This window comes from Amblyomma americanum, chromosome 4 (assembly GCF_052857255.1).
Source record: "Amblyomma americanum isolate KBUSLIRL-KWMA chromosome 4, ASM5285725v1, whole genome shotgun sequence".
Lineage (NCBI taxonomy): Eukaryota > Metazoa > Arthropoda > Arachnida > Ixodida > Ixodidae > Amblyomma > Amblyomma americanum.
Genome location: NC_135500.1, coordinates 83,865,462 through 83,877,993, shown reverse-complemented (window position 1 = coordinate 83,877,993; position 12,532 = coordinate 83,865,462). Strand labels below are relative to the sequence as shown.

Sequence of the window (12,532 nt, the reverse complement as noted above, 5' to 3'; positions counted from 1 at the left end):
CCTCCCTGAGGAACTCCACGGCAAACCTGATGACGGGTAGTCTCCCCATCAGGCGTAGACATGTAAACAGACCGGCCGTTGAGGTAGCTCCCAATCCACGAATACATCCGGCCGCCAACGCCAATGTCGTCAAGGGCATGAAGGATGGCGTCATGAAGTACACTATCGTAGGCCCCTTTGATGTCCAAGGAGACAGCAGCGACGAGTCGGCGACTACGTTTTTCATGTTCCACTGTCGATATGAGGTCGATTACGCTGTCAATCGAAGAACGTCCCCTCCGGAACCCGGTCATCATATCCGGATAGAGAGCATTCTGCTCTAAAAACCATTCGAGCCGCGCCAGCACCATTTGCTCCATAACTTTGCCGACGCAGCTTGCTAGTGCAACTGGCCGGTATGAGGTAAGCTCATAAGGAGGTTTGCCAGGCTTCAAAAGTACAACCAGGCGGCTGATCTTCCAGTGTTCTGGAACGATTCCGGAAGCCCATGTATCATTGTAGTAACTGAGCAGCACAGTTCGGCCTTCCATGCCAAGGTGAGAGAGGGACGCCTACACAAGGAAAGAGCAGCTTCTAGTTCAGGCATCGTGAATAGCATGTCGTAGTGGTCATCTGGTGAAGGTGGTACAAAAGCCTCCAAACTGGTTGATGGTACCATAGTTGTGCCCACAACCATTTTGCAGGATTCTTCTGCTACCTCTACATTATTACGGCGTTGGTAAATAGACAGGGCATGGAAGGGATAGCGTTTCTGCGGGGGTGAACGCAAGCTGCTGGCAACATGCCAAATATGCGACAGTGGTTTGCGAGGGTCCAGCGATGAACAGAACTGCCTCCAACGTTGTCTCCCTAGTCTCGCTAGGTGGCGCTTTATTTGCCGTTGAGCTCGGCGACAAAGGGCAAGATCATACGTGGATTTGGTTCTTCTGTATTTCTTTTCGGCGCGCCGACGGACTGCGCGTAGTCATTCGAATTCCACGTCAATAGTAGACCCTGGCGTAGGCGCACATATATACCGCGTGGTCTCACTGAGAGAGGACGTAATCAGGCCTTCTATTTTAGATGGTGTTGAGAGGTCCACACAGGAAATCTCCACGGACGACCTAAAGGCAAGCCAGTCTGTATATCGCACGCGAGACGGAGTAGTAGGTGCGTACCACTTGACGCAAACATACGTTGGAATGTGGTCACTCCCATGTGTTTCCACGTCACTGCACCAGCTGACGTAAAACTGGAGACTTGCTGAAACAAACGCCAGATCCAAGCAGCTGCTGTACGACGTGCCACGCAGAAACGTAGGTGAACCATCGTTGATATTGATGAAGTTCTGGGAGTGCATAAAGTCAAACAGGTTCCTGCCTCGGTTATTCATAACAGCACTGCCCCACTGAGCGTGATGAGCATTAAAATCGCCCACTATGATATGAGGAGCTGGACAACTCTGGATGGCTGAATATAGGTACGAAGTATCAATGGCATCTCTAGGTGGAATGTAGGCACCGATTATCGAAAAGACCCGTCCTTTTAGCGTGACTGTCAAACAGATGTAATGGTTTGTGTTGTGTGGCTGTAGAACTTGGCGGACGTGCGCAATGTCTTGGCGTATGCAAACTAACACTTTGCTACTTTCGTCCTCTGTGCGAGACCACAGCAGCACGTATCCAGAAAGGCGGAAAGGCGACGGCATGTTGGGCTCACATATATCCAGCCCAGGGAAGCGGTACTTGTGGACGCGTTGCCGGAAGTCACTCAGACGACTTCGTAGGCCTCGGGCATTCCATTGCACCACTACACTACGGCGCACGTGCATTGGCACAGATGAGGTGGGTTTTGGTTGTGCCATAATGAATTACTGCAACGCCGCCAAGAGCGGCTCAAGTGCATCCAAAAACTGCACAACAATCTTTGCTGTTGGCGTGTTAATGCCTGAAAGCAGCACGCGCATTGAACACACAAGCTTTTTTAACATTATGCTCACATCCTGACCTTCGGGCTTGCCAACAGTGTCAGCTGGAGTGGCAACCGGTCTTGGTCTTGCCATGGCGATCTCCTTGGATGGCAGAGCAGGCCATTCAGTATCAGAAGAAGAAGGTAACACAAACGCATCAGACTGAGCTACTGCGGTAACATGGGACACGGCCGCAGACGTCTTGTTATCGTTGTTAGGCTCATGCTGCTGTGCCGGCTGAGCTGATACTGAGTTCGATATGGAGGTGCTCAGGGATGTGTGAGATGCAATGACAATAGGGCGGTAGGGTTTCGGTTAGCTTAGACTTGAATAAGAAATGGAGGCGACTGGAAACGGAGAAGCCCATCAAAGAGCAGATGTCAGAGGGTGAGTAGAAGAATTTAGAATCTCGCTGCATAGCAGATATTACACCTTAACTCAGACGACGACATTAGTGTTCAAGCAATCTTTGATAATATCACAGGCAACGAACAAAGAGAGAGAGAGAGAAAAGTGGTAGAGGAAAGGCAAGGAGGTTAACCAGAAAAATGTTCCTATTGGCTACGCTGCACTGGGAGAGAGAGATGAGGAGGCATAAAAGAATAAGAAGTAGAGCAATGTGGTCTGTATCTAGCACGATTAACAATGGCAAGCGCACTGAAAGTCACAAGCCGCCGCAGCAGTAGCCTGCACGCCTTGAGGGCTGCCGAACACTGCGATCCGAGCAGAACAGATCTACAGTCCTCTATCACTGATACGATGCAGACAGGCAGTACAGACATTCTAGTGTGTGGAAAGGCTGCTTGCCGTTGCGGCTGATAATGTTGATGACAACGTAACACATCCCGACTTCTTCTCGGAACTATGGAGCTGGAGAATGCGCTGTGCCGGCTATTGGACAGCTGCAAGCACTGGATTCAACAAATCCAGAATCTGTAGCGCATTCTGTGCAGCTGGCATGTGCAAGCTGGAAAGCAGCACACGCATGGCATTCACAATTGGCTTCAGCATTGCAATCACTTGCTCGTCATAAAAGTAGCCTAACTAGATAGGATACGGGTAAGCTCTCTCAGGAGATAAAACATCTGATTAACAAACGTCAGGAGTGAAAGCCTCTAGCCCCGTAGATAGAATATGAATGGCAGAGCTGTTAAAGCTAATCAATAGGCGTAAGGTAACTGACATAAGAAAGTATAGTATGCAAATAATCAAGCATGCAATAAAGAACGAAGGCACGCCAAAAGCGGTCAAGAGAAGGAGGCGAAAAAATTAGGTGTTAAGAGAAAAGGAAGGCGGTCATTACCAATGCGGAGAATATAGCTATGGCAGCCGAGGAGTTGTACAAAAATTTATAGCCCAAGTAATCTGGATAATAACGACGGAGGCAGGTGTTCAGAGGAATAGGGCTTCCTACCGGTAAAGCAACAAATTGTGAAGATAGTCTCACAACCCATGCAAAGAGGAAAAGAAGCTGGTGTCGATCAGGTAATAGCAGAACTGTTGAAGTACGGTGGGCAGATTGTGCGAAAAGACTGGCGACCCTTTATAAGCAATGACTCATGACCTCTAGCATAACAGAATTTCGGAACGAGCTAACAACGCCTTAAACCTGAAGGGGATGTCAAGGGCTTTAAAATCCGGGACCAGGCTGGCTTTCGTAAAGGCTACTCAAAAGTATACCATATTTACATCATCAATGAGCTGATAGAAATTAGTAGAGAATATAATCAACCCCTATACGCAGCCTTCATACATAACGCGAAAGCATTATACTCACGTCAGCAATCAACCGCAGCAGTAACGCAGGCATTGCGTAACTGGGACGTATTTGAGCCTTATATAAAAATACGGAAAGATATCTATAACGACTGCAAAGCCACTGTAGTCCTCCATAAGAACAGCAGTAATGTTCTAAGGAAGGGTGTCAGGAAGGGAGACACGATATCTCTAATGATATTTACTACATGTTTACAGGAGGCATATAGAGACTTGGATAGCGAACAGATGAAAAATACCTTAGCAATCTGCGATTTCCTGATGATATATACTGCTAAGTACCTCAGGGGATGAACTGCAAAGCATGGTCAATGACTTAGGCGGGCAAAGCAGAATGGTAAGCCTAAACATTAATAGGCAAAAAAACTAAAGTATTGTTCTCGGAAGGGTACAGCACTTTGATATGCTGCGTAGCGTTGGAAGTGGTAAGCAAATACGTCTATTTAGGGCCGGTGTATAACCGCAAATCCTGATCCGGAGAGCGAAATAACTAGGAGAATACGACTGGCGTGGAGTGCATTTGGCAGGTACTCCCAGTTCATAAAAAGCAGTTTACTAGTATCCCTCAAGAGGAAAGTATATAACAGCTGTATTTTACCGGCACACACCTATGAGGCAGAAACTTGGAGGCTAACGAAAGGAGCTCAACTTAAACTGAGTACAACGCAGTGAGCTATGAAAAGAAACTTGAAAGAGGTAACGTAAGAGATAGAGAACAGACTGAGTCAGGGAACAAACTCGAGTTAATGACTTCCTACTCGAAATCAAGAAGAAATGGGCATGGGCCGGTGATGTTGTGCGAAGGTAAGATTGCCCATGGTCCTGAATGCTAACGAACTGGATTCCAAAAAAAGGTAAGCGTAGCAGGGAGCGGCCGAAGGTGAAGCGGGCGCAAGAGGTTACGAAGTTTGCGGCGATACGGTGGCCCCACCTGGCACAGAAAAGCGCTAATTCGAGACATGTGGCACAGTGTTAGCTCTGCAGTGGGCGTACACAGTATAACAATGTAGCCAGCTTCCAGAAGATGGGTGCGATGGCAAGAGACTCCTTTGGCGAAGCAGGCCGCAGCAATGAGGCATCCGGAGAAACACACCATCTGAGCTCTGCAAGAGATGCGAACAGTTTTCCGCATGTTCGCAAAAAATATTTTCCCAGAACGTTATTTAATTAGATGTTTGTTATGAAATTCTTATTAGCGTCGTTTTTTGTAGCGGCTCTTTTCTTGTTTTGATACGAAACCAAGGCGCAGCACAAAAAGTATCCGCTAACCATATCACTCCGAAGTAGTATAATTCCTGTCCAATTGATATCGAGAAAGAAAATAACAGGTTAAGCACAACGCAAGGAACATATTAATGGGACATTTCAAAGAGACAAAACTCTAGTGATGTGCAAGCAGCAAATGCATTTAAACACAAGGCGTGTACAGATTGCTACTCTGGCGTAGAGTGCTCGGGCGACGAACTCCGTTGCCTAGACATGGACTTCTCATCGTAGCTTCTAGCATTCAGTGGAAACACGTGCGAAGAAGTAGAGCCACGTAGACCTAAAAGCATGGTGAGTACAAGCATGCTACCCCGAAAGGGGGGGGGGGGGGCTGGTTTTTAATTTCAGCTTTTATGGCGCGGTGCACTTCACTCGAGCGCTCTACACAAAGGTCTTGAAGACTATTGCTGGCGACATAAGTCTTCAGGGCTTCTGAACGAGAAGCGACAGCGATAACTCTGTTTTTGCCGCTGGCTGTGGATCATTTTTGTACGATGTTGAACCCATGCCGAATCATGCATAGTTGTCATATGAGGTGAACGTTTGCAGACACGTACGCCTATGCTCGAGTCCTACAGGTTTCTGTTCTCGACAGCACTTTCATGCCACTCGTGTTAGTGAGAGTCAAAACTGTAGTATAGGGAGATCAATCTATATCCTCCGTGAGGCACTCGCTTGGTCTTACCAGTATTGTTATTGGCCCAGATCAACATAGTTACGCCCCTCCCTGCGTTCCCCAAATCCCCAAGACTTGTTGATAACAAGCACCCTCACCTCAGTGTAGCTGCCGAATGAGAGCAAATACGGGGCGTACTCGCACCGCGAGAAGAAATCCAGCGGCTCTCCCGGAGCGGCCGTTGTCCAGCGACCTTGCATGGTGACTGACACCAGCCCATTGACGGTCGTGTTCCTAGCGTAGAGTTGGCGTAGACTCAACGGGCCGGACGACTGCAAGAAAGAAGTAACGACCTCTTATATGCGTGACAACGATGAAGCTGCATTACTAAATTCATGATGCGACTATGGCTCCAGACATTTCAATACCGCTTTGTTAATTTGTATGCAAAAACACTCACAATTAAACTAGCAATGAAAAGCTTATGGAAGACATTAATAACAAAAAATAATCGTACTCACTCCCTTTGCAGGCTTCCTAGAATATATGTAGCCTCATTATGCGTATGCAAACTACTTAACGCACCATTACATTTCAAGAAATTGTCCCTGGATGCAAAAAAAAATCTCATTTTCATTTTTCTTCATATTAGCATTCCATAAATTTAAGCCGCCGGGTGTACGCCCACGCTGTGTACCCAACACGTCGATGATTGGCGAAAATTCTGAGCAGCACTGCAGAGTGGTGCTATATATGCAGTGCTTAGCATACCAAGGCCACACATGGTCTGGAGACGCCGTAGCGGACGCCCTCCACAGGAGACGCCCTAGCAGAGGACTCCGCGTTAATTTCGGTCACTGTAATACGATAGCTATAAGTTGTCGTCACACCAAAGCTCCGGCGATGTCCACGATATAAATTCGCTGATTGGTCGAGAGAGATAATGTGACATTTTGACGTCATCACAGCCTGCCCTGATAGATGGAGAAACGCCACATAACCATCTGACATCACCACAACCTGCCCACCGTGGCAGTGGCAACCTGGCCACCGGATTGTCAGTGACCTGGCCACCGTGGCAGGCGGCAATGATTGGCCGAGAGAGGCTACCGAACAATTTGTGATGTCATCACAGCCTGCCCGCCGGGTTGTTCCAATCATAGTTCCTAGACATCAAAGAGAATCAAAATCAAAAATCACAAAATAGTGCTATATGTGGCTAGCAGCATAGGCGGCTATCAGCATAGCAGGACACCTGCCAGCATGTGAAGAGGTGAGCTCAAAGTTTGAATTACCGACTGTCATAATCGTCTGTCAATTTTTTTTAACGCACGCGAGCTTTTTTTAATGCGATATCATTGGGCGGGTCATAAAGGCGGCGTCGGCCAGTCTGCAAAAACGAAGCTTATTCCTTGAGAAGAGTAATCTGTGTCTAAGAAGCCCTAGCGGTGCCTGTTTGAAACAGCCACATGCGAGTGCAGTTGCATCGCTTAATCGCTGCACCACTGCGCTGGCGGCGGTATGAGGGCTGACCGGGATCCATCATTGTGACAGACTTTGCATAGTTGGGTAGTCAAAATGCAGAGCGAATTAGAATTGGAATATATTGAGGAGTGACAAACAGTGGCACTCAAAATGAAAATAGGATCATAGATAGAATTTACTGCCTGCCGATTGAAAGAAGCATGCTATCGAATTTCCTCCACATTGGTAAATTATTTCCCCTAATTTATTCTCTCAACCGGCACCTTTTCACATAGCAGCAATCCCTATAGCGACTAAGCCAGTGCTGAGGCTACGAGTGGTAGAAAACTCGCTACAGCAAAGGATTGCATGGCAGTTGAAAGTTTATAGTCCTGTCTCCACCAATATTTCATGGTATCTGTATGTGCGCCTGTGCTCGTTTGTTCGTGTGATAACGTCATCTTATATGGGTACCATCGAGTGTCACCGCGCGTGCGCACGCACGCACGCAGGCACGCGCGCACACACTCACACACACACACACACACACACACACACACACACACACACACACACACACACACACACACACACACACACACACACACACACACACACACACACACACACACACACACACACACACACACACACACACACACACACACACACACACACACACACACACTAACACGCGCGCGCGCACGCACGCACGCACGCACGCGCACACACACACTGATATGTGAGGTCACATGAATCACGCGCTGAGGTGGTCGCGTGCGGCGCGCGTTAGCCGACGTGCTGCACTTCACAGTGTCTGTGTGTGCGCGCGCGTGCGTGTTTGCGTGTGTGTACGCGTGCGCCACCTTCGAGGTGTAAGCACCGGCTCAAGGATCTGCCGTATAGGGCCAGTTCTCTGCTCATCACAGAAAAAGAGCGTATTGTTTATAGGAGTCAAACGTCCTAAAAGCGATTCCAGCTATCAGGGACGATCGAATCCTGTCGCTGGCAACGCTGAAACACATCATCATAATATCGCCTTGGACAGCGCCGCCGTCATAGCTAAAGAGAACATATCATCGAGACGGCAAGTGGAATCATTTATCATTTAGGGAATCACTAATACTATTACTAGGACAAATATAAATATGCCGCCAGTTTACTAATTACGTCAAGTAGTACGTACTTAAAGGAAAACCTTGGCCACATCAGTGAGCAAGGAGCCGTACAGGTTCCGAAGCGTCAATCGTAAGCTCGATATGGTCGTGACCTTTAACTTCACCACCCTTCAGAAGGGATACAACCACCATCAACTCGAATATCTCCACCCTCCAGAAGCCTCCACCGCAAGCCCGCGTGCAAGCAGAACGAAAAGGTGACGGAGAGGTCAAATTACAGCTGAATAGGAAGGCGGTCGCATTTCCATCGAGGCAAAATGCTTGAGACCCGTGTACTGTGCGATGCCAGTGTAAGTTAAAAAACACCAGGCGGGCCAAGTTGTCGTGAGCTATCCAATACGGCGCCCCTGATAGAAAGAATTGCTTTAGGACACTAAGTTCCATTAAAGCATACACTATGCCACCAGCACGCAGACGTTAGTTGCCTTCGCACTCTATCGTCAAGACGTCTTACAGCGACCGCTGTTGATGCACGGTCTTAGTGCGTAAGCACGAATCCTATGCGAACTAACCGAGAGAAAAATCGTCCGTTGTTTGCTGCGCTGTCTGTTAGCCTAGCGCGAGCTCTCCGTCCCGCGGTACTGCCCGCTCATCGCCATCTTCTATGTAGCAAAAATCCGCGCCTTGGCACTGATTCGAATGTAGTAAACATTCTCTATGGTTATTGAAACAGCGGTGCCCGTTCTCTTGTCTCCACCGAGTGCAGGTAATGGTGAAGGTGGAGAAAGGGCGAGGGAGAAGGGCATGTTAACGTGGCTAATGTCTTCGTCTTTCGATGGACATTCATAATTGAGCACAAGCAAAATCGTCGTTTTAACAGCGTGCCACCTTTATCGGAATAATTAGGACAAAACAATTAGCTGGCTTGAGTTTGGAAGTGCGTTGAAGTGCTACTCATACTGTTCAGCTCCTCGCACTTAGCTCAGCTCCCCGCTCCTAGGCGCCCTAATGGCAATAAGAAAAAAGAAATTGCTCTAAAATAAAAAAAAAACGTGCTGCAATATAAGGCTCAAAAGTTGGCTTTGAAGTCAAATAACAAAATCTTGCGTACTCGCAATTTCTATACCCTGCTCCTAGTTTAACCACCCAAACAAAGCACACGCGTTTGTTCCATCTTTCAATACTTGACCCTCCGAAGTTCGCTTTATTGTCCTGCTAGTTAGCTGCTGAAGAACAAAATAATTAAGATGACTTCACTGAATCAGTTATCTTTACCGAATAGACCACGCATGTTATGGCAATTTGTCTACCCTACACAAGGGTACCACTGCATGGGAATTTTGTGGCATACCTTCTGCAATATCCAGCTTTGACCGCTCATCACAAAAAGCAGCTTCGTATTACCCAGTGCAGCGCCTTCAGTCACTTTACTAAATGCTGCTGCATCTGGCATGCGCAGTGTGCATCTTGTCGCAAAAAAAATGCCAGAATTTTAGTGATGATCTGCGTTACTGGCTCAGAGTACGAAGAAAAAACACTAAACGCTGTACTCCCTAAGGATAAGTTCCGAAGGAGTACAAGTTCGAAAATTTGGTAAGAAATGGCAATTGGAAGTGAACTTAAAAAACTGCGTATTATCTAACCTAAAAGAAGCAGAGGACCGACTTCGTGTACGCTGTAAATGACATACCACTTAGGCGCTTAATCTTTTGACGTCATCTAAGTTAGGAATCGCAAATTACCAGTATTCAGTCATAAAAGCCCAGAGAGGCTAAACTGATCAACGTCTCGAAGCGGAGCGCAGTTAGCTGAATGAGAGAAAGAAGAAAGATTCACTGCTTAAACAGTTCCGAGACACTCAGGGAGGGAGGTCTCCATGTTTTCTTTTCCTACTCCATCCCCCTCCCTCCCCCCAGTAGTGGCGCAGATTTCAAATTAGGGCATAATCGCACTTAGCATCTACGTGTGTGTGGTCATGTGGGCGGAAGGAAACCTTCGCTAAATAGCTTTTGTAGGTTTAGCTACCACATAGCATGGAAGCCCAGCCTTAACGCCATCAGATATAGCGGTAGCTCCATCAGCGGTGAAGACTGCTTTCTGAATTGCAGTTAGAGTGGATGTTCAGTGGAGTGTTTCCTGGAACAATAGCAATCACGCTTTGGAGAACGGTAGCTTGATGGGAAGGTTGGAACATGCACTCGAAAGGTGAAATCTGCGCTAAATCACGTGAGCACAAGTCAAGATACGGACAAAAAAAAAGTATGGAGGCGCAACCAGAAAAGGAATGTAAACCAATAGGCCCCTGCCTGTGCCACTAAGTATAACAGGCTTAACCCAATGTGATATAAATGATAAGGCCCGAAGGCAATGTTGTGCTTTTGCCACCCGTAGGTGGGAAAATAAAAAAAATGAGGGGGTAATGCTACAAAGCGACCCACAGCCGGGGGAGCGGGCCCGAGGAGACTCCCCTGATCTCCTCTGGGACGTAGCGGAGGGGGTGGGACATAGGTTGTGGGAATGGGAATGAGGGAAGGGTTATGGGTAATGGGATGGGAACTGGGGACAGCGAGACATTGACCCTCATTTTATCATTGCTCGACTCCTGTCTGGCCAGGACAGGGAGGGCGTCGATGTTGACCAATGGTGCGGCTCCACTCACGGGATGCCCGACCACCCAACGACGCAATCGCTCCGACTCGGAGACAGGAAATCCTAACCCGGGGCAGCTGCCTCGGGCTCCTCCACGACTTTGAGGGGTGCGGTTCGGACTTACGAATCGCTGCCCAGCTACTAACCGTCAAGTGTTTTTCGCGGTTTTTCAGACTCCGGAAGTATGTGTGGTGGATCCAGCCAATGGAATTAGACTCCCGGGGACCCACCTGTGCTTCCAACCAACCAGCCATGCACTTATTTCCTCCCCTAGCTTGCTCCACACCTTCTGAGGAGGGAGTGTTCAGGGCCGAGCTGACCGGGCCACAAGCCAAGAACCTGGCCGAGGGTGAGATAACCCGGGCCTACTCCACCGCTACACCACAACATCGACGGTTTTCGCATCGGTCGTACTAAGGTCCCCCGTACCTCGGCGTCCCGCGCTCTAGCCTCACGGCCCCGCGGTCAGCCATCCCTGGCTGCTTCCCCGAGGACATCGCTCCCAAGGAGCCCTTCTGCTGGAAACCCCCACGCGGACCTGGCCTCTCCGTGACCAGAAACCGACGCGCCAGCCGGTAGCCACGCACGCCCCCGCGTGCAGAGGCCTTTTGATTTTCGAGCACTTTTCGAGCCCAATTCCGTGAGTCCAACCTGATTATAAACCAGGCCTGCCTCCGCACAGGCATCGGACCTCACGTGCGCGACTGGCCCACTCAGTCGCTTGGGAGTCGCTGCCACTCCCATGGGGTTTTGCATCCCCAGAGGACGGGCCCCGGCAAGCCCATCCCCACCGCTGGCGTTGCACCGGAACAAAGCCTAGTAGCCGAAACTACACCGGCCCGTATCCGGTGGCAGGGGGGGCCACGAGAAGGCCGCACAGTCGGATTTCCCCCCCTAAGATACGGACAGCACAACCAATAGCTATGGTTAGTAATGCTGAATGCACAAAATTCATTGTTTTCATGTGACCTAAGTGAGCTAATTACAGAGAAAGCCGCCTGCTCAGCAGCAGGTAAAAAACCATACTCTACGTCCAAGGAACGGTAGACTGCCCCTCAACTAGCGCTGAAACAAATGCTGTTTTCCTAACTGGGTCTTTGTGGTAATCTCCCAGGCAGTACTACATGTAGACCGTGCATTTTCAGCCACTTACTTTGTGGAAATGTAGCACGAACCCCTCGCTAAGCGCGGAGGGGTTCGTGCTCGAGGGAACAAAGGGAAAGGACGACAAAGCGTGAACACTCATAGGCTATTTATTACACTTGCAAATAATACACAGAGCGGACCAGCTAGCTACAATCAACGAGGCATTCATCGGAAATAGGAGGCTACGTAAGGACTTCCTACTTACCGGCTGGGGCAGGGCCGCGACTTCGGAAGTATCGGCGGCGAATATTTGTATGCGCCGACAATGGCGGCCGGGGTTTCCCGTGCGCGCCGCATTCTTGGGGCAAAGCCATCGCCTAGCATTTGCTGGGGAAGGTAACCAGAGCGCGCGTTTGCTGCTCTCACTTCGCTGCCTGGAACCAGAAGTCAGCGGCAGGGCACGACGGATCTCACTGCACCTGCCGCGGGAGGTGACGATAGCGTGCGTCTCCAACTACTCATGACGCTGGCCGGATAGCGAACTCTCCGGCTTCGCGGAATTTCGCGTAAAGCGCCAACTCCAAGGGCCCTTCATGGGCGTACGCGCTC

At 49.1% G+C, this 12,532-nt stretch overlaps 1 protein-coding gene across 1 annotated transcript in view; it reads right to left on the bottom strand.

Annotated features, from left to right (window-relative positions):
* Positions 1–12,532, bottom strand: part of LOC144128104 (uncharacterized) — a 111,600-nt gene that overhangs the window by 19,925 nt on the left and 79,143 nt on the right. Inside the window, exon 7 of the mRNA XM_077661185.1 lies at positions 5,765–5,938. Coding sequence (XP_077517311.1) covers positions 5,765–5,938 — 174 coding nt within the window. The remainder of the gene's footprint in view (positions 1–5,764; positions 5,939–12,532) is intronic.